Below are 22,998 nucleotides of genomic sequence, written 5' to 3'. Positions count from 1 at the left end.
TATGAAGCAACTAGACTCATTAACAAGTTATTATGAGTCTTTCTGATTCTTCTGCATTTCAATATCCTCATAGAAAAACTTCAGCACTCTTTACACAATGAGATACTTAATACGGTACTTCTCATTGACTCATTTTCTTTGCCTTCACCCACTATGCTATATCATGTGACACATTAAAAAGCTATCAGTTGACAATGCCTATTTATTGGGATAAAATATGCAGATAAAATAATGGTTATCTAAACAGGTGACCAACAGTTTTCAACTAGGATCATAGGCTTTTATAATTACACATATAAACTAGGGAAACCATATAGAAATACATTTTGCCCAGGGCATCTGCTATATGCTCCTATGAGACTGATTAAACCCTAAGCTTCCAAATCCTACAGTAGTAGCAAATTGCTGAATAAAAGCCTGATATTGGTGACGAGCCTTGAATAGCAATTTATCTTCACACGCTTTTTCCCAAAGACAATTCCTCTAAAGATCAGGAAGCAAAGGATCCCAGAACTGGGAAACAAATGGGGGAACTTGTAACTTGACTGCTAAGAAGAGCGAAGTGGATGTTTTCACTTAGCAGGCGGATATTTAAATGCTATTAAAGACGTGAAAAGGTGAGAAGAATATCACTTGCACACATTAGAAAAGGCTATTAGCATTTGGGGCATCACTGAGACTGCAGTTTATAAAGTGGCCACCAGGCGGTACCATGTTTTAAAAAGTATGTCAAATAATGGCATTTGGATAACTATTAAACTTAATCCAGGTTTCTCCACCAAATGTATTCAGGTTATACACTGTCAGTATGTCAGTACAGCTTACAGGGTGTCGTTGTACAGATGATCATTTTAGGAATTGAGGGTGGCATTATAAATGGCATAGCCAAGGCTAAATTTAGATTAAAGAACACTGGGCTATTTTTAGGTAAAAATATCTGGATCTGAAATATTTCACTGACAGGATGGTCATGAGTAAAGTCATTGGGTTAAAGGTTAGAAATCAGAGATGTGACACAGATACCAGTCATTAAGGCATACAGTATTAAGGCCTCTCAAAGGTTACGTTAATTTAAAATGAACTTATGTGTATATATATATATATATATATATGTGTATATATATTTAATAACATTATCTTTTACACTTTTGTGTTCTTTAATAGCTTCTCAAGTCCCTTTATATGGATGATAATATGAATGGGTAAGTAGTAGAAAATAGTTCTCTGAATATTGTGTAAGGGATCTTAATAACTGTGATTTTATACATTGAATTCCATAAATAATAATTAAATAAATACACAAAGTATCACACTGCTTGTATGCAATCTACTGTATAAATACACAGTTGGTAAGTAAGCCCTGCCATTACATGTCTAAATAAATAAAGGATAGGCAGGAATGATATATATTCATAAAGAGGTTCTACAATACATATAATCATATGCGCAAACAATGGACAATGCAGCATTCTTAGCAACAAAGATGTTTATTTAATAGGATATATATTGTAATTTTTATATATAAATATTTATATATACACCATTCCAAACTATAGTTTAAATAATCTGAGTGCTTGTAGAACAGTAAGAAATGACTATTTACAAGGAACATGAGCATTTCCAACACTGTCCATAATTACAAATATAAAATAGAATCTCTGCACTCGGTACAATCAGGAATGAATTTATGTTGAATGTAGTGGATAGATCAGCATTTTACATAAAGACAGAGGAAATATTATGGTAAGGTAAATGCAAATGTGGTCTGTTATATAATATACAGTGTATATATATATATATATATATATATACAGTGTATATATATATTTAGCCCTCAGTGAAAAAACAGCGTTCAACGGACATTGATTACAGGTAATGCTAAAATGCACATAAAATATAAAACAAGTTAGGGACCGCCATTCGGGGTTTACCTTGACGTGGTATGGTGGCTTATCAATTTATGATCATAACTTTGTAACAAAATAACCCCTGTTTTGGGTACATATGCAATAGCATTTATTATACTTAAATATATACTTTAAAGCCTTTAGAGTGCTCCCACAACCCCCCTGTTTTGATATTGTATATATATATATATATATATATATATATATATATATATATATATATATATATATATATATATATATATTATAATGTCACGTCAGTGCAACAAGATTGAATTCAATGATGGCATGTTAAATAAATGGGGAATAGTAGAGCAGTTGATCCTGTACCTGCCTGCCCGATTACGAAGTTTGGGAAGCTGAGCTGGTAGAGCCGTGAAAAGCTAGAGAGGGGTCATGTTAATTCTCTACCAGCTCCTGTATAGTGCAAGGGTGCCTGGGTTCATCAGAAGATATGCTGTCCACTATAGATGACAGGCACTGCAGGCTGCTGGAGGAATTCTCCTGTAGGGATCCTTCTGTGAAAAATAGACAATTATAAATACAGGGGATTTAACTACATGTGAACATGAGTACAACATACATAATATGCAACAAAACCATACAAATTTGGGAAACTACTGACTGGGGTAATATCCAAGCCTATGTCACGCTAGACCAGAAATAGCCAGTCTGTTGGCCTCCATTTGCTACTGAGCTACAGCTGTTGGCTAAGAGAGGATTATGGTTTTGTAGCTCAGCTATTGATGGTCTTGTCTATGTAGCAGCTTTTTAGATTCGCCATAGTGAATATTGTATATAGCAATTTATTTGAATACTGAATACTGTAGAACTACAATAAAATATTTGCATATGATATCACCGATCTGACTATAGACATTATGTGTCGTTAGGACTATGTGTCTCCACATTCAGTATTGACAACATGATGACAGAACTCCACTTAAGGATTAAAAGGGGACTTACCTTCTTTAATATTGAGATTGGGCATTCTGGAATGGTCAGGAATATGGTGCCATTCAGGATGACAGGTACTTAAGAAATCCTCACTCTGAACCTGGGGATATTACAATTTATGTCAATAAACCTGCCAAACCAAGCATATATCAGGCAAAAGGATTTCTAAAATATTGTTAAATCAGTTGATAGCACTCTGTTTGAGACTCTTCTTATTGGTGGTAAGACAACTCCAAGAACTCTCCAAGAGCCTTTGGCTGGCTAAAGGTTCAATTAGTTTATTACACTAAAAGATGGAGGCTGCAGGTTAGATAATCCTCTGTATATAGAGGCTGCCATGAGAGGCCCCAGAAAGCATGAAACTCATTTAAAAAAGTTGCAACGAGGACCGAAACGTTGAAGTTCTGTATTATGTGTGTATAATAATAAAAAGACATCACGTAACAAAGGAAACTGCTGGTCCAGGAATTGATTGTTCCAAGTTACAATTGTGTATTCAAAATACAATTGTCACCCTGCAAGTCACTTGATCAGAGTGCAGGCACTGAAGGACTTTGGTATATATTTATGTAGTAGTAATATTCTTTTCATTCTACTTCTCCTCCATATTATGATTATCTTGATCTGTCTCTACCAGTTGCACACCTTGTTTACTGTATTTTTTGCCATAAAATGTTTAGTCCTATTTATACCACTAATGTCAATTTCTTTCTGCCCATGTAAAGTCAGATAATATGCAGCAAGCTATGTGTTTCCCTTTCCACCTTAGCAACTAAATTTGTATGCTACAATCTCATTAAAAGTCTTTAATCCTAATTGAGAAACAAAGCAACATTTGTACAACATGTATTCTGCATACATTTTCCTGGACCCACTCTCAGCCCTTCAAGTGTAGATCTGGTCAAACATTGGTTTCTTTCTATATCAGGGTATGGGAATCACATGCTGTAGGCACACTGCATATAATATTTATTATGCATGTAGCGTGTGGATGCTAGGGATGTCGCGGACTGTTCGCCGACGAACTTGTTCGCGCGAACATCGGCTGTTCGCGTCCGCCGCAAGTTCGCGAACGTCGCGCGACGTTCGCCAATAGCCGTTCGCGTCAAAATCGTTCGACCATTCGACCATTCGATCGCTAAAATCGAACGATTTTCGTTCGATTCGAACGAAAATCGTTCGATCGAACGATTAAAATCCTTCGATCGTTCGAATCGAACGATTTTCGGATGTTCGAAGTTCGCGAACTGTTCGCGAACTGTTCGCAATTTTTGCCGGTGTTCGCGAACACATTATCGGCGGTTCGCTACATCCCTAGTGGATGCACAATAAATATTATATGCAGTTATTCTGCCTACAGCGTGTGATTCCCATACCCTGATACAGATAGTGACCACTAAGAGGAGGCCAGGGACGGAGCTTCCAGGGAAACACAATGTCTGGCTACATATAAAGTACGGCTAATGAGTGTAAATTTATTGTTGGGACAAGCATTGTTTAAGGTACCAGTGATTCATACTGTCACAGCCCAAGTAAAACTATTGAAAACCCAAAGTAACCCATGCAAATATGGCATGATAATTCTAGGCACTCCGACTCTACATCTAATGCAAATCCAGGGACACTAAGCCTGTAAGTGACTTACTGTAAATGGACATAGAACACAGTACCCATACATAGCTAGAGGGAAGATTATCACAATAGTGTTATGGCCTTTCAATAACGATAGCTTGTAGAGTGAAAATAGACACAGGGTATTACTTTCTAGTTGTCTAAAACTGTAAAATGCTCAGCAGTTGGTCAGTTTATAAAATCTGGGACTTTTCCAAGGACAAAATTTACTTGGGATGGACATTGAAAAAAAAGGAAGGGGTGGAAATAGCTGCAAAACTGGAAATCATGGCTATAACAAAATATCTAGCCAAGCTGAAAAAATTACTTTATAGAACATAGAGAGCAGTAGTCCCATACTTTCCTCAGGCAAGAATTTACAAACGCTGACCTTCCTGCAGCTGCTGGTCTATAACACTCACCCCTAGCTAGCAAGCAACAGCTGATTGTAGTTTATGGGAGCTGTAGTAGAGCAACAGCAAGAGAGACATGGTGGGGACATTCCAGGCACTGCCCTAGGGAGAAGACTTCTTCAAGAATTACTCATTTTTGTATAATGCCATTTGTAATTTAATGACACGATTACAATCATATGACATGAAAAGTATGTGTCAGCATTGCTGACACAGAACACACTTTGCTTACAGGTGCCTCTTTGGAGTTATAGGAGAAGGGTTCCTCATCTGCTTTCTGTGGCTTGTCCTGCTGATCCAAACTGTGCAACAAGTCCTGGAGCCTCTCGATATAATTAATGGCACTGCGTAGGATTTCAACCTTGGGAAGTCTTTGGTTTGGGTTTGCCACAGTCCTTCTTTTAAGCGCCTCAAAGGCTTCATTGATTTTCTTTAGCCTTCTCCTTTCCCTTAAGGTGGCTGCTTTTCTTCTATCAGTTGGGGCAGACTTTCTCTTGCAGGTCTTGCAGGCCCAGATCAGACATTGTCCAGGGCAATGGGGTTGTAGTCCTGGTGGAGCTAAGACATGTTCTTCTTCACTACTGTCACTTCCAGCATCTACTGGCAGCTGATCACGACATGGGGACAATGTCCCCTCACTTCCTGGATACACAGGGGACCCATCTGCTACTCCCAGTTGTTGAAAGGCTCCATTATCTCCATCCAGGTAAAAGAAATAGGAATTTGTTTCAAATAGGTCCATCATTATGCTTTGCCCTTGATTGCTCTGGCAGCTTAGCTAAGTGGCGTGCTCAAAACAGCACAGCCCTGAAGGAATTTAAGTAGTACAGTGACATAAGTCCCTTTCTTTATATAGCTGTTGAAACCCTATCCAACTTTTATCTGTTGCAGTACATCACCCTCCAAATCTGATTTCAGCCAGTCTCCTGGGTGCAGCCCTCATCATCTCCTGAATGGAACCAGATCCCTTTGGACACGAATCAGCAAAAAAAAAATAATAACATGTCTACTAACTATTAGACATTTAAATAAATAAAAAGAAGCCCTATGTGTGCAACAAAGATGCACTTCTAATGCAAGAATGAATGATCTTACCCCTAACCATGCCATGGGGTATTCAGTTATTCCTATTAATATACCTCACTGTATTAGTTAATAATATTATGAATATTATTTTTAACATAAAGGAACACAAATGTGTATGCACCCCAGTGTAAGCATATGCACCCTTATGTTTATATGTACAAATAGATCAATAGTGCAGACTAAAAAGAGACTTTGTGGCTTGTTTGAGGTGCAAATACTAAAAAAAAAATTCTATCATGGTTTTTCTCAGATTGAAATGTTTTTGCCAGAATTCCTGTATCATAACATCGGCCAAAAGCAATGCTACAATACAGATACAGAATTATGATTTTTGTTTCACTTTACAGGAAACTAAACGTAAATTGAACATGGACCTTTACGGAAGGTGGATTCATGAATAAGCTAAAGCCTAAGGGCCCAGAGCGATTTTTTCAATATTATTTTTTTTTTTCTTTAAACATTTTATTTTTATCTGTGCTTATGTGCAATATGTTGATCATTTTATAGGAGTAGAGTGAATTAAATAAAATGAGTAAATGAACGGATGTTGAGAATCACCATGGATACCTACAATGTGGGCCCATTGGTTAGCCTATACCAGTCCACAATCAAACTAATATAACCTTTATTTTGAAATCAAAAGTGGGACAGAAGGTAATTGGAATTCCCATAAAATATAGGTTTGCTGTGGAATTTTTAAGATGGATAATCTGATTTTATGAGTTGAATTTCAAAATAAAGCTTAAAATGGAACCTGAATACAATCATTCTTTTAAGGAGTAATTTTGTCAATTGTCAAAAAATTAATCAATTTGTCAAAAATTGTCCCTATTATACAGTATATGTCTATTGTGTTCCCAGATATTGTAACCTTGTAGACTGACATCTCCATTTTTCCCCTCTACTTCAACGTTGCCTTTTTTTTTGATAAGTAACCTTTTACAGATGATGGCAAAGCTACTGTAGATTCAACTAAAGAAGCTGACCATTTGCCCCCTAGAATTCTCTATCTTGAGAGCTGCTTTAGGTCAGTGTGACTTTCCAGTGCAAGTGATAGAGAGTGGTTGGAGTAAATCTCAACCTACTTGTATGAGTGATGTATTGTACTCTCCTGCTGTTTTTATTTAGTTGTACAGGTCTTTGCATTTAATTCATATATAACAATAGTACCTTCCTTTTTTGTATGCTCCTGTATCAGCTCATAGGCATGCAATTTGTATAGGTCTTTCATTTGTGTTATTCAAAGGGGACACTTATGACCAGCATAATGAGCCATGTCTGTTTTTAAGAAGTGTTAAATGTGAGAGGTACAAAGATGATCCAGTCTACAATTTCAGTGCCCCAAGCTCCCAACTTCTTATATTGCTGCAAGGAAGATTCAAGTTGCTGTCCTGAATGAACTATTGACAGCTTTATAACATGGCCCGCTACTTTCTCCTATTCACACATGCCAGTCTGTCAATGCTCCAAGTTCAGTCGGTGCAGCATGCCAATGGATCTCAGCTCAGACATATTATTCTGCAGCTGCCTTCAATACATTCTATCATTCCATCTGGCTCATCTTGGACAGTATGGCACTAACTCTTTTGACGGTTGCCTCTTAATCAATAAGGCCTACTATTACTAACACAACTACAGCACAACTTCCCACAGTCCAGATCTAGTATCATTTCAGTCTCGCATTGCTCTTTGCACAACAAGGATGCCCAGATACTTTTTCCAGCACAGCTAAGCCAGCATACCATGGCCTCTCGCTTACCCTATGGTGGAGATAATGTTTCTACCCATCTTTTTAAGGTTTGCTTTCCTCGTGGAAGAACATTCTTGCACTGTGTAAACAAACTGCTGCTCCTGATATTTTCCAAGTTATGTTGTTATGTGGTACATTAAATTGTTCATCAAGCAGTGTTAGAGGAAAACCTATAATAAACTGCTGTCTGTTCTCCACACTTATATGTTCCTCTTGCTGCCAACCACAGAAAATCATGTTATTGTTATTTTTATACATTAGCTTGAAATATGATTATTTTCCCTTGCTCTGTATATTGTACAGTAGATATTTAGAAAATCCTGTTCCAATCAGGCCCGGATTTGTGGAAAGGCCACCTAGGCCCGGGCCTAGGGTGGCAAGATTTTAGGGGGGCGGCATGCTGCCCAACCACACCCACATTGGTTCAAAAACACTGGGTACAATAATTTTTTAAATTTCCAGTGCGACAATCCCCATTGCTCCAGTCCAGATTATGAAAATTTGCATGAATAAAGAGGAGGGGACAGGGGCGACGAACAGCAGTGGGCCTAGGGGCGCCCACTATGTAAATCCGGCCCTGGTTCCAATGATTTTAAAAGCCCATATAGAAGTATGTCAGTTTGATGTATGTGATGTTATCTATAAAATTAACTTGGTCATATTGGCCCAGTGTAGCAAAATATATTTTGTTCAAAACCAATTGCTGTTTGGTTGCCCATAAGTGACTGGACTAAACAAGATCATCCGACTAACTGGGTGACTGTGCTGTATAGAAGAAGCAAGAGACGGTAGAGAAAGAGATTCTCATGGAGTGTCTCCCAGATGCAGAGAAGGGTGCTAACCAGAATACATTGACACTGAAATTCTGGGGGGAAATGATGAATTGTGGGAAAAACATGGCAACTTGCAGCAAAAACTGTACCTTGCATACTGTGTCTGGAAAGTAAATGTCCCTTAAGCTGTATGGGGGGGTTGTGGATGCACACCTGAGGCCAATTTCAAAACGTATAAAGCCCCCCCTCACTTGTTGTGCCTTGGTTTGTGCAATCTGTCTCCCTTAAAAGCCATAGATGCTAGCGGCATGGGAGGATCTAGCCGTGAAAAAACCAACGTCCCATTAGACACTTCTCTATGTACACACACACTTATTGTGTCTTTCATTTATTTCTCTTCTACACCCTTTCATTCTATGCTTACTTTCATACATACTCCCAAATACACATACACTTTCCCTTACTATTACCATACACACCTTCACATTTCACTTACACATGTATACACACTATTGTGCAACTGCACATATCACTCTACTTTGTCTTTAATTACAACACCTGACTTCTACTTTCCTAAAATGGGCGTTGGTTAAGGCAGTCTCTCCCTCTTAAAAGCCGCTTAGCAGTTGGCGGGGGAAGATTTAGCACAGAGTTTGAAACCAAAGCACTGGAGATGTTTACATAAAGAATTGTTACTACACAGAGAGGTAATGTTCCTTTTTTACTATGACTAAAGATAAATAAGTTAGGGACCACCATGTGGGGTTTTACCTTGATGTGGTATGGTGGCTTATCAATATTATGATCATAACTTTGTAACAAAAAAACCCTGTTTCAAAATTACATGCACTTGCATATTTACTTGAATCATTTAGACAGGGCTTTAAACTTTTTGAAATTGGCCTTAGGTGTGCATCCACAATCTCCCCTAGTCCCTTATGCTGTAGCATTATTGTGATTCGATATAATACTTTTTATCAATGAGCAACAAATGTACAAGGGCTTGTTTATGAAAGGTAGATGTAGAGTTGGGTGCAATAACAGGTGCAGAATAATAAAATAAAGCCCAAATTAGGTGCCTTTATTCTTACAAAAATGACTTTTTATTTGCAGCTATTGGTTGAGGCCTGACGTGGTCAGAAAATACAAATGATTACAAGAAATTTAGACAGAAAAAGAAACCCCACCAATAGTTGCTGTTATATAATTATCAAGTTTGAAAGAAAATTCTAATAAGTGTTCAACCGTACCTATATAAGGAATTAAATAAATAGATAAAGAAAGGATTTGACCCAAAAGCACTTCACCCCACTTCCGTAAAAATCAGAACCAGACTGATGATCTATAAGTTAAGTTTGTAGAAAGAAATCGATTTGAATCAAGAGAACAATTGAAAATTTCATGGAACGCCGACGTACATTTCACTAAAGGGCTTTGTCAAGACGGAAAATTTTTGGGTCAAATCCGTTCTTTTTCTTTACAAACTCTCCAATCTTCTTTCTATTCTAAGGGGCCGACGGTTTACGGCTTTTTAGGGTTACTTAGCCTCTTTAAACATCTAGGGCGAGTTAAATACCAAGGCCACAGCCCTGGTTACCCTGTCCTGCCTTATCTTTGTGGTGTCCCAGGTTCTAGAAAAAATCAGGCAGCTAGTTTACGGGACAACTCCACCATCTATTTTTCCAATATCTATCAACTATATTATGGATTGTGACTACAGATTTTTTTAACCCACTCTCAAGTTTGGTCATTTTTATACTACTTTTTAATTAGCCAATGAATTATCTAGGTCATACACATTAACTTATTGCACTGCACTTTAACTGATAATCAATTGTGAGCTCGGAAATACTAATTTAAATATCCTAAACTCACTTTTTTTGTGCAAAATGATTTGATGAATTATACTTAATTAGTTAATTTTTGGATGAATTTATGAAGTATTATTAACTTATAGATGAACTTAACTTCATAGAAATGTATTATTCTTATCAATTTTTTCACTTCAAGTTATTTAGGATAACTTAATTTAACAATAACTGCACTAGCATTTTATTTCAATTGCTCAGCACTTTATCTATTTATTTAATTCCTTATATAGGTACGGTTGAACACTTATTATCTGAATTTCTTGTAATCAGGTGCAGAATTATACATGTTTTACAGAAATAAAACAAATTCTTTTTTTGTTGTCGTTTATTATTAACATGTACTGCATGGGTCAATGTTTACATGAAGTACATTGCCCAATTAGGGACTAGTTATAAAGGTCATGATTTTCTGTCATCAAGTATGATGCTAGCTGTCACCTCTTGTATGTGTGATTCACTGGAGGTGGATTATACCCTTTTGATGTTATGTGCCCTTGCATGCCCTTTCATCCCAGGAGACTGGTCAGTGGGAGGGATATCACATGTGGGCAGAGACAGAGGGTTGGTTGGAGGACACAATGCTAACTTGCTTGCACAGTCTGACCTCTCATTTATGCAGTGTAATGTATAGTACCCAAGATATCAACACACCTACTGTATATCCCCCCAAGCAATATTCATAGACACCAGATTCATAGTTATTTCTTGTTATATAGATGATAATTCTCATTGCAAAGCAATTTCAGAATCTACCAATGCAGGGAAATACAAAACAATCTCAGTTCGCATTATTTAATACAACTCAGAAGGGACCTACATGGGTTTATGTTATCTCTCATACAGGTATGGGATCTATTATCTGGAATGCTTGACATGCGCTCACCTTATGAATGCAGCACTGCCTACATTTAACAGCAATGCATTCATGAGGTTCTGGAATCTCAGTAAATGACCCACAAAGAGTAAAACACAGTAAGCATTCCAATCTGAGCTGGGTTTACTTTTCTTCACAATTGTTTCCTATTTGTTTCTGCTGCTTAAAATCTAAACTCATCCCTGGAACAAGAGGAAACTGAGCATATATGTGAAAAATGACTGGAATCCCTTTAGAAAATTGCATTTGTCAAATAAAAGCAAATGTACAGCGATTTGTCAGAGTTTTGCTACTGGCAACATTTTCCTGTCTCAGAAAACAGTCCCCTGTGAATCCCTCTGGATGATTGAGTGAGCCGATGATGTGTTCACTTTTCAGAGTTATTGTTAAAATAAAGACACAGGTGCCAGTAATAAGTAATAAATGTTTACAGAGGGAGAACTGCGGCCATCTGCTGAAACCAAAATGTACAAAGAGCCAATTCTTCAACCGGTTCCCTTTATTTTGGAATTTTTAACTCTTGGTTGAATATGTTGTAGAACAGGGATCAGGCACTAGCTGATTCAGAACTACAACTCCCAGCATCCCATGAAGGCTTTCACAGGATGCTTAGAGAGCAAATAAACATTGTACAATATGTTGCAAAAAGAGAAGGACTTAAACTAACCAGTACTTGCCATGCTGCCCAACATACCAGTGCTCCCAGTGAATCTGAGTAATATAATACACATGCTAAGAATACTGATTGCACAACAGGTGTGGCAAAATCCAGAAATAACCAGGATCAAATACCCAAAAGGCACACTCAGATCTTGAGGGGTCCCCATTGTCTGATACATCCACCGCAGCCATCATCCAGACTGGGTTAAAAGCCTGATGTGTCTGGACCTTAACATCAATGGTTAATATTAGTGGGGAGGGGCAAAGCTACTGTGAAGTGAATGAATAAATATTTGCTGCACCTCTGCTTGAAAAGCCTATAGAGTTAATTACTCTTTTTTAAGGGACCAAGGCTTGGTACATAGGCTGCTTCACAGACATGAATCAATACTCTCGGCCTTATGCAGACAGAAGGTGGTGAGTTGTGTATCCATGTCTGACAGTAGGACATGACATTATTTTGCATAATGAACATGACTTGCTTTGAGGCCTGATATAAGTGTGACATTTGTCAAGGAAAGTGTAAAGAAAAAATGGGAGACAAATGAACAGGGGTTTAATGTGCTAATGATCAGAAGGGTGAGCTCACACTCTCCAGGACTTGAAAAGGATCAGCCAATTTGGGAATTAACATCCCAACAGGAACGGACAAGGGGTCAATCAGTACAGGAGATAAAAAAACATGAATTTGAATAGAGTACATGAAAAGGTATTTAGGCTTCTTTCAGACTACTGTTTTGGGTGGCACAGGCCTGTACTGTAACTCATATTCATGCTAATTTATACACCGTTACCTGAGTCAATGTACTTTCTTAACTTTTTATTTTGGAGATGGGAAATTGCATTCCCTACGGTTTAGGGTAGTGGCACATGGAGAGATTAGTCACCAATCAATAAACCTTTACTACTGTGGGTGACTAATCTCCCCGAAATGCCTTCCCGTTGGCAAGAATACAAATCGCCAGCAGGATGGCATACGTATGGCTTCGGATAACAATGCAATTTCACAGAAAATCTCTATGCAATGGTACTCACCAAAGCTTTACATTTATAGCTACACAAAGGGTAAAGATAAGTCCACTTAAGCATAAGCAGAAATACCATGGTATTCCGCTATCTATATACAAACAATATGCTAGCTGCTTTGGGTCCTTACATTGTCAAAGATTTATGGGGGGGGTGCATTATACTATTGTTGCATGGGCCAAACCATACCAGTAAGAGTAGACATGCATGCATAACTGCCAACATGCTAATACAAAATCCAGGGATATTTTAGGTCAGGCCCCTGATATATCTAGCCATGACCAGTTATGTCTCTTGATCTTTCCCACCCATTTTGGGTGAAGTCCACCTATTTTACAGACCAATTGCAGGGACTGTCTTGCAAATCTGAAATAGTTAGCATGTATAATACATGGCACAAGGTTACCATGGTTACTAGCCATGCTGCCAGTTGTTTAATAAGAAATTGGTTCGCCCCTAGCTTGAAACCAAAAAAACATCCATCATGTTTATTGGGGGGTCAATGTATCTTTGATTAGAAATTATGCTCTCAAATTGCAGGTTATTCCATGAGGCAAACTAACATAGGGTCATGGATTAAGCCACTGACCCATCTAGTCTTAGTTATAGAGCTATAGAGTCTTAGCATAGAGCTTTGGAACTCCAACTGAAAAATATAGCTATATTGCTTTCCCTTTTTGCCTTAAGGAGATTATGCAAATCAGTTAACACAGATTCTGTCTTGTTATTACATATTTTGTAAAAGTAAGACAATAAACTAAACAGGAACTACACAGTCTTTTTCTTTATGTCCTTGTATAGTAACACCCACCTAAAACACCATCAGCAGCAAGAAGAAAAAGGAAATCATTTTTAAAAATTTTAATTACTTGATTAAAATGTAGTCTATGGAAGTCTTCCCATAATTTGATGCTTTCTGAATACCAGGTTTCAGGATAACGGATCCCATAAGTAAATGGTCTTGGTGTGCCCTTGCCCATGGGTACATGTTGTGTCACAAATTGATGCCAAAATGTTAAAGTTTCAGGGCCACTGACACATATTAAAATCCAAAATGTAACAAGTGGTGATGTTATCACAATAAAGTCAATAATATCTGACACTGGTAGCCCTGAAGATAATAAATCCAGTAGTACGCCAATGATTTGCATTGTATAAAAGTGATTTATTCAGCCAACAAACATATACACAAAGGTCAAAAGTCCAGAACCCACCCTGGGCCCTTTACCAAGCCTTGTAAACAGCTGTTATTTTCCATAGGAATGACTTAAGTATGGTTAAATATACTTTAGTTTCAGTGACTATTTATCAATTCATTCTGTTGTCTTGTCTAGCTATCAATACCCAAGTTCTAACTTAAAACAGTACTTTCTAATGCATATTGGGCACACAGCCAATTTAATTCCAGTCATATTACAATATTCGAAATTACAAGGTGGTTGCTTAAATCAAGTTGGTGAGAATTTATGTTTTACTTTGCAAATGGATTTACAGAAACTCACCAATATGCATAATCTAATACTTCACAAGATTAAATGTGGCAAGGAAAATATTGGCTGCACATCTCTGGAACAAGCAAATTCTCTTTTCTAGAAATAGTTCCTAATCTGATATACTGCTAAAGTGTTATCATGCTAGGAAGTCATTAGTGGGAAAGCTTTGGGAAATATCAAGTGTTAATCGGGAACATTCCGCTAACATTGCAGATGAGATATTTGTTATAGTACTGTATGTGTATCTTGCATGGTTTCCTTTAGTGCTCTATTATTATGGGATTTCTCTCCTCTCAGACCATAACATGCTACAGAGGCAGACCTCAAAGTCATTTCCAGTTGGCAAGAATTTCTTAGTATTGCACAGAAATCCCCAAATTAGTTTTAAAGCATTGATTTTCATACCTCCCTTCATTAAGATCCATCAACAGGGCATCTGGTTATCCACATAAGAAAACAGGTGGGATGCTTTATATTGCAAACTCTCGCCTTCTGACATTCTCGTTTCCTTGTGCAGCCGTTTATTACTGACTTTTGCTATTTTTCTGCTTGACAAATTTCCTTCCTGATAATTGGGATCTGTATCCAAGTCATATGCATGAAATTATGCTTGCTGCATGCACCCTGCTTCTGGGAACTGACAGCACCATTTTTATATAAATATATTTTTGTGTTACGTTAATGAAAACCTTGATTCTATCTGTTTTGATTTAAAGCAGAAGGAAAGGCTTAATCCCTGGGGGATGGGGGTGAATTGTTAGGCACCCCAAGCCATTATTAGAAATTCAACCTCAGAACTGCTCTCCTCTTTGCTGAAAAATGCACTGGCCTGGAGCATTGTTGTAGGTAGCGCAGCCCCATCTTCTTGCTTCCAGGTCCCTGTGCCCTTTGATTTGTTCATATCCAAATAGCTATAGAAGTTAATATAAAGACTTCTAGAGAAGAAGTGGCTGTTGCATATAAGGGAACATGTTACCCATGAACACAGGCACAAGGGCCAGTGGCTATGAGCCCCAGCTTGCTCACAAGGATAGAAATACCCTGAATATTTGTGGCTTAATTACAGACTGAGCCACAACAGTTACTGTAAATAATTCCTCAAATAAGAATCATCCCTATGATAATATGTCAGTCATCTAACCAAAAGATTAATATTTTGCTTGATTATTGATATTACCCTGTAATCAAACATCAGAAAGGGTGGTAAATGGTGCTGTTGTTTGGTGCTAGACAAAATGTGTTTAATCTGTCTGGCATGGAAAACAACAGGGATCAATTTGTACACAGAGTAGGCAGGGATCTTAGTGGAGGGTCCTTTTGAAATTATATGGACTGCTGGCTCTGGAGAATAAGGAAATATGGCTTGAAGAAGCTATCACTAGTGTGATGATTTAACCATGAAAAATATGCTGGAGCAGTGCCGGACCTAATGTTTAGGGTGCCCAAGGCAAGCCCTTGGCCCAATTGCCCAAATGTCTGCACCACTTCCTGGAGATTGTCTCCTCTGCACTACTTGGCACTCCACTCCCCTTCCCTACCCCTGAGTATGCAAAAATGATTCTGGATCTACAGACATTTGCTGAAAGTAGGGGAAGGCAGGTGGAAGTGGTACAAAAGAGGTTTAGCTGATGAACAACCTTCTATACATTCCATACATACCTAATAGGTAACACCAGACTAGTGATGTACGGGTCAGGCAAAACTCAACCCACATGTGACCCTAAACCCCAAAACCATTGTAGGACAGCACCTAACCAGTATCGGCGTCTTCCCGCTTTGTATGTCACTTCCGGTTGTGCCTCTGATTCCAAAACAGGCAATATTCACAAGCAGTGGAGGAGTGTACTTTGCCTGTCTGACCCGCACCCAACCCTAACCCACAATGGCTGGCCAAATTTCAACCTGAAACCATCCAACCGGTGGTCAACCCATGGGTCACTACAGGTTTTGGGTCAATCCACACATTGCTACAGACAACCTTTTTCCCTTTTCGCTTATTAGCACATTAACACATAAACAAATGATCTGACCAGAGTTTAATTGGTTGCTTGCACTTCCTTTAATATTGATTAGTGCAGGTACTGCTGGTACACAGGTCAGAAATGGTTGTGTGATTATCATTAAATCAGGGAGAACATGACTCACCTTGTGTCATTTGGGGGAGTCACTTAATCTACATGTGTAACAGGCAGAGCACTTCAATTGCTAGCTGAAAGGATCACTATCCAATGTATTGTGTGCTGAAAAGTCACAGCGACTGGAAAAAATTGCAGCAAAAAATGCCCATTGACTTATCGTTATCACTGTGTCACAAATTTTTTGGTGTAGCGAAATGGGTCAGGTTTGCTTATCACTTACTCACTAATACATTGTGTTTGCATATTTGTCTGTGTTTCAGCATCATCTGCCCTTCTTGTACAAGGCAAATATTACGAGAAAAAATATCCATCTGTAGTATTGAGATATCCTTTCACTTCATATGTTTTAGCCGCTAATACATAAACCGCCTTCCCATACACCAGTTCATTTGTTTACTGGATCCTCACTCCAAATTTCAAAAGGTTAAAGCTTAAATTAGCCATGTCTGCTTAGACTTTCCGAGATATATTTTAAGAAGGCAAACTGCTGCTTCCCATTTTGCTTGATGGATACTTGGTTATAACCTTGGAAGTCCTTTAGTGGCAGTAGAATGGAAAAGCTTATCCCTCTCTGTTCACTCACTATTATATAAAGCAGTAGCTTTACTACTGAATACCACAGTAATACAAGGTGTTCAAAGAAGAATTGTAGGGACGGTACTACAGGTTTAGCACACTCTGTAGTTTTATTAGTGAATCCCCCAATTATCATAGTTGTTTGGAATGTCTCCACTTCAATACTATGTAGGCAACAAATCCAAGTGAAACTGATCTGAGATTGATGCTTTTGATTACTACCCACAAATGCTACAGAGATATTATTTTACAAGTAAGAAGCCTGGTAAACACAATACAGAATATGATGCTTTCTAGGAGGATGATCTTGAAGACTGTTGCTTCTATATAGTGATGGGAGAATTTGTCCCGAATCGAAGTAGTGATGGGCGAATAAATTCGACAGGCACACGTATAAAAATTGTCGCGGTTGGTGCAACTGACGTGCGTCAAAATAATCTTGATGGCCATTGACTTGTATTTTGCCAATCTTTCGCCTTTTGCGAATTTTGCAGGAAAATTGTGAAAGGTGAAAAATTTGTGAAACGCATTGACATCAATGGGAGATTATTTTGACGCATGTCAATTTCACCACCTGTGACAATTTTTATATGTGCGCCTATTTTGTCCAAATGCATTAAAGTCAATGGGCGTCTGAATAATTTTGACGCGCAACAATTTTAACGCGCGAAACTGTTCTGACGCACCCCCAAATTTTTTGACACCCATCACTACTTCTATATAATAAAATATTGTATGGGTTGGGTACCTTAGACTTTGATGTATTTATATGTTGTTTATACAATTGATGGATTGTAAAAAAAAATGTGCAGCTTTGTGTCAATAAAAGCTAGTTAAATAAAAATATACATAAGGACAAGCATAACACTTTGCTAAATCTTTGACTGTCCTCCTAACCCATGAGCAGCTAGAACAGAGTTTTATGAGCTCTACAGGGAGAAGGAAAAGTTTATCTTTCCTTTGGAATCTTGTAAAGTAAAGACCTTGTAGTTTTACAAGCAAATTTTTTTAGTATAAACCTTAATGCTGCCTGGGATGTGCGTGATAGTTGGAAGGATCCTTCCACGAATGGCATAACGTTTTTTAACCCCTATGGATAATAGCTTTATTTAACATGACTTCTTTGTGCCCTTCTCCATAGCTAACTTCTGAATCCTCCTGGAATTGACACCAACTGTCCATTTTGACACTTGTTCATTATATTCTTTTCAATGGTCTGATTCTCTTTCTTTCAGCTGTTGCAGCAATTTCATGTTTTATGCTTTTTCCTTGTAAGGCCCTTTGTTGAACACGCTTATAGGACTTAGAGAACCATGGCATACGAGTGTCTAAACTATTTCACAGATTCATCGTAGCAGTTTGGCACTTGTTCCGCTGTGCTCACAGACAAAGGCAAACTATGATCTGACCTCTTTTAAAAGCCAGAAAACTCTAATCAATTGGTTCTGTCGATTCAGCCACAAGACCATGCTGTTGGCAATGTGTGTCACACTTCCTTTTGAAACCAGCACACACTTGTACACATTTCTCACCGGCCTTGAAATAATTGATTTAGCCTTACAAACATAAATTATTTTTTTTAGATACAGGAAATTATTTTAAATGTCCTTTCTGTCCTGGTCTTCATTTGTAATACATGGAAACTATGTGCTACTGCTGGAGATTAGTCTAAAAGGAAATTTGCTATATAAATCACATTATTATTGAATTAATCATACAATTTAGTGTATAAGCTAAGTTAGGCGAATCATAGGACCAGTTACCATAGTGCCTGAAAACATGACCTAGCATGTTATAAAATTATGTATTGACCTGTTTCCAAAACAGTTTCTGTTTCTTGTATAAACCATTATGGGTGATGTGATTGTTGGTTATATTTTTCCTTGATTATTCTAACATTATCAGTGGATGAGAGCGAGGTATTACAGCTGCCAACATTGGTGATTTATACCAACACCTTTGTGTGCTGTTTAGGTTGATCTCTGCCTGCTTTGTAATTGTTTCCCTTGTTAGCCTGCTTGACCTATACATATTGGCTGTCCTCCTCACTAGTCCCTCTTCTTCAACTACTATTTCATCAACCAAGCTTTAACGTTTCAGAGCAGAAGTTAAAAATTTAAAACAAATATACATATCAGTGCTGCTGAAGAAACTCATTGTGGTCTATAATTTACTTGCTGATTGAATCCTTATTTATAACTGCGCCACATTATAATTTCAATTACCCTGGGTTGAATATCATCAGGCCCTGGACTTTTGTGTTTACTTTTCTACTTCTTTGTATACAGTATCAACATATATCATTGCACTTTAAGGAGATTATACATTATTCACATCAGTTCCTGGTCCAATAGAGCTTAAAATCTAAGGTTCTTCTCACTTTCACACAAACTAGGTTCAGTTTTTATCAAGATCCAGTTAACCTGCTTGTATATTTTCAGACTATTGGAGTCCTTCAAGAAAACCCATGCAGTGCCCTGGCTGAAATCAAACCTAGGACCAGGGCCGGATTTCTTTTTGGGTCGCCACTAGGCCAGAGAGTCACTCACCCTCCCCTTGTAATCATCCCCCCTTCCCTTGTGAGAGCGCCCCTCACGAGCGCACCCCTACTCATCAGCGTGCGCCCACATGTGCAGGCTTCCTCCGGAGCACAAAATCCATACAAATCTGAACATTCTCCTTAGTTATCCAAAAACGTATGCTTAAATAGGTATTCATTAACTGGCACTTCACTGGTGTTAACAAAAGAAAAGGAGCAATTCAAAAGTTCTGCCTGTTCCATTAAGCATTTTTTTCTGATTTTAATACTAATTGTCCCGCACACTCCTGCACATGAAGAATGGAATTATTGATCAGTAGAGTTCAGTTCTAATGAACTGTTACTTAATTTTCCAGAATTCAGATGGGCTGCCATGAAATTGCATCAAATTGATGTTTTCATCTAACAGTGAATAAACTTTGGCTAATATTAGAGAGTCACCCCCAGGACTAATGAGAGAGCAACTCCCCATTAGTGATGGGCGAATCCATTCCGCTTCGTCTATGGAAGACAAAAAGATTTTTGGCACGCAAAAAATTTTTTTTCACCCGTTAAAGTGTATGGCCATCAATTTTGTAGTAAACTTGGTGAAAAATTTTGCTCATCACTACCTCCCCATTACTATATCAACATTAACAATGTGGAACTTGGTCAGATCACACTAAAAGTGTATGAAACTCCAGTTGTAATGGCCCATTTCAAAGTCTATAATTCCTCTTTAAAATGAAAGAGACCCATATGAATCTAATGAACATCTACCCTACTCAAGTATAGCTTTACAAAGCATGACTTACCAAATGATACATTTTTCAAACCTTTCAAAGAGAAGGAAAGTCTTTTTCCACCTGGGGGTGCCAAATGTTAGGCACCCCCAAGTGAATGTATTTACTTTCCTGTCACTCCAGGGTTCTTCCAGCGAGCACCATGAAGTGATCCTCTTCTGGCTTCTTCTTTCTTTTCATGGCTGAGCATGTGCAGTAGAGCGAAAAGTCAAAGTTTAACTAAAAAGTCATCCGGGAAATTTGAAGAAAGAAGAAACCGGAAGAGGATTGCTCCATGGTTCTCACTGGAAGAACCCCGGGCCGGTGCAGTTTTCTGCTGATTGGAGCACCGGCCCGGGGTTCCAGGTAAGTATATACAATCACTTGGGGGTGCCTAACCACCCCCAAGTGGAAGAAGACTTTCCTTCTCTTTTAAGCATCATTCACAGCCTACAAACAAAACTATAAACATTGGCACAGCACCCTACAATGTTCAAATTAAGGCTAAAGAAATCTGCCTGCTGATAAGATGTCTACAAAACCCTACTGGAAAGAAAGGAAGCAATGGGACTACCTTTACCAACAGACACCCAAATACTCTATTGTCTGTAAACCGCATTGAACTGACCATCAAATTGATGTACAGATGGTATTGAACTTCTGAAAAGATACACACAGCTTTCCCAAGTTAAACAAATAAATGCTGGAGAAGTAGGCACATATTAGTTGTAAAGGCTGCATAGCGATTTGTATTGACAACCAAAAGCATGAACATTCACATCTTATTGTGATGATCTTACAAGATAGTCATGTGTCTTGAATACTGTTTTCTATAGACAATACAAAATGTCTCTTGATCACAATATTTTTTGCTATAATTGCCACAACTTCCTCCAGATACTTGACTTTCTTAATAGTGAATGAATTTATTTGTTGTCTTCCACAGTGACTTTAATTAATTAAAGAAACACCTACATGACAGACAGACCAGCAATTTTAACTTGACGTCATTAAATGTTTATTCAGCGTGTTTGGATTTCAGCAGATAGCTATGAGTGTGTAAAACATTTTTGTTGTACAGCTGATATCATAAGACAAAGTGATTTACCTCAGATAAAAAGCACCTATAAAACAGTAGGATAAATTCTTCAGAGGAAACTCTGAGAGGAACCAAGTGGCTTCCAACTGTTTGCTTTTCAAATGGTGTTTTATGTCATATGGTGTGAAACCTGAGTTTAATGGTGCACAACAGCGTGCTCTACATGATAGGACACTATTAGGCCACCCAGATACACAACAGGTCATCTTTAGATTCCACTCAAAGCGATCAACAACTTCTCAATTAAACTCTGGGTCAGACATAGGTTTAATAGGAATCCCAGGCAGCTGAAGTTCAAAAAATATTTCCAAGTAGTAAATAGTCCTTCCTTCCAACAGAAGGTGATATGGCCCATTAGGTAGTAGATTTCTTCTAGACTTTATAAGTAGTTTCAATCAGTGCTGAATGGTGTCACATGAATTACTGAAGCTTCTGCATTCCAAAAAAATAAAACAGACCCTCTATGTGGATATTAGAAGTCATATACAGAAAAAGTGGCATTCAAAACATGGCAGCTATCATTAAGCAGGTGCACCTGAAATGTGTCAGGTCCTATTTTTCTGCCCTGAGAGCACAATTGTTTTAATGTGATACCGATAAAAGTATAGTTTTATCATGTCCAGAGCTGCTGCTTCATACTTCTGCATATATATATATATATATATATATATATATATATATATATATATATATATATATATATATATATATATATATATCTCAACCAACAGGAGTCCGCACTCATAGGTCTTGTGCTTCGAAAAATAAGTGAGTTTATTCAACGTTTAGGCTCATAGACGAAAGCCGTCTTCAGGAAGTGCAGCCTGCACGGTTGTCGACTATGAGCCGAAATATATATATATATATATATATAATATATATATATATATATATTTATATATATATATATATATATATATATATATATATATATATATATATATATATATATATAACAATGTGTAGGCTGCACACCTTGAAAAATCAATACTGGACCCGAGTACTCATGCAAAAAAGATAAATAGTATGTCCATAGTGATGGCACTCACAGGTAACATATAGTTAAGGAAAAAGGTTTATTGATCCAAGGTTTCAGTCCCAAGGACTATCTATCTAATCTAACCTATCTACTATCTATTAATCTAATTAATCTAATTTAATATATATATATATATTAAAATTGCAATCTGCCATTTTTTGTATTGTTCTATTAATATTATATCTAATTTTATGTCTAAAAAACATTAATCATTACCAATAAAAGCACTGGGGCTTTAAGTTTTTTTAAACTGGATTTCATGCAGATGATACGGCACCGTTAAAGTGTCTAATTGTGAGGAGAAGATTGATTTCATGTCCTGTGTTCTTACAACATGAAAAGCGGTAGGTAATTTTTAAATCAAATCAGATTTCTTTCTTTGAAGGCAATTCAAATTTGAAATGTCATGTAGGTAACAGATAAAT

The 22,998-nt window shown here is 37.6% G+C and overlaps 1 protein-coding gene across 2 annotated transcripts; it reads right to left on the bottom strand.

Moving 5' to 3' along the window:
• Nucleotides 1-1,471: 1,471 nt before the first annotated feature.
• Nucleotides 1,472-5,773, bottom strand: myf6.L (myogenic factor 6 L homeolog). Of its 2 annotated transcripts, none has more exon segments than NM_001088008.1 (3): nucleotides 1,472-2,425; nucleotides 2,874-2,964; nucleotides 5,121-5,714. In NM_001088008.1, coding segments are annotated over 3 exon segments (723 nt in total). In that variant the 5' UTR covers nucleotides 5,634-5,714; the 3' UTR covers nucleotides 1,472-2,306.
• Between the last annotated feature and the right edge of the window lie 17,225 nt (nucleotides 5,774-22,998).

The sequence above is a fragment of the Xenopus laevis genome, chromosome 3L (genome assembly GCF_017654675.1).
Source record: "Xenopus laevis strain J_2021 chromosome 3L, Xenopus_laevis_v10.1, whole genome shotgun sequence".
In the NCBI taxonomy this organism is placed as follows: domain Eukaryota; kingdom Metazoa; phylum Chordata; class Amphibia; order Anura; family Pipidae; genus Xenopus; species Xenopus laevis.
Note: the sequence above shows the minus strand (reverse complement) of the source record. Positions and strands in the feature narration are given on the sequence as shown.

Bases quoted from the DNA above. Each gene is read 5' to 3' on its own strand.
- myf6.L (XM_041584997.1), bottom strand. From the start codon at position 5,633: ATGATGGACCTATTTGAAACAAATTCCTATTTCTTTTACCTGGATGGA. The intron at 2,965-5,120 runs GTAAGCAAAGTG...TAATATCCCCAG, and splicing joins ATAACTCCAAAGAGGCACCT to GTTCAGAGTGAGGATTTCTT. The intron at 2,423-2,873 runs GTAAGTCCCCTT...TTTTCACAGAAG, and splicing joins CAATCTCAATATTAAAGAAG to GATCCCTACAGGAGAATTCC.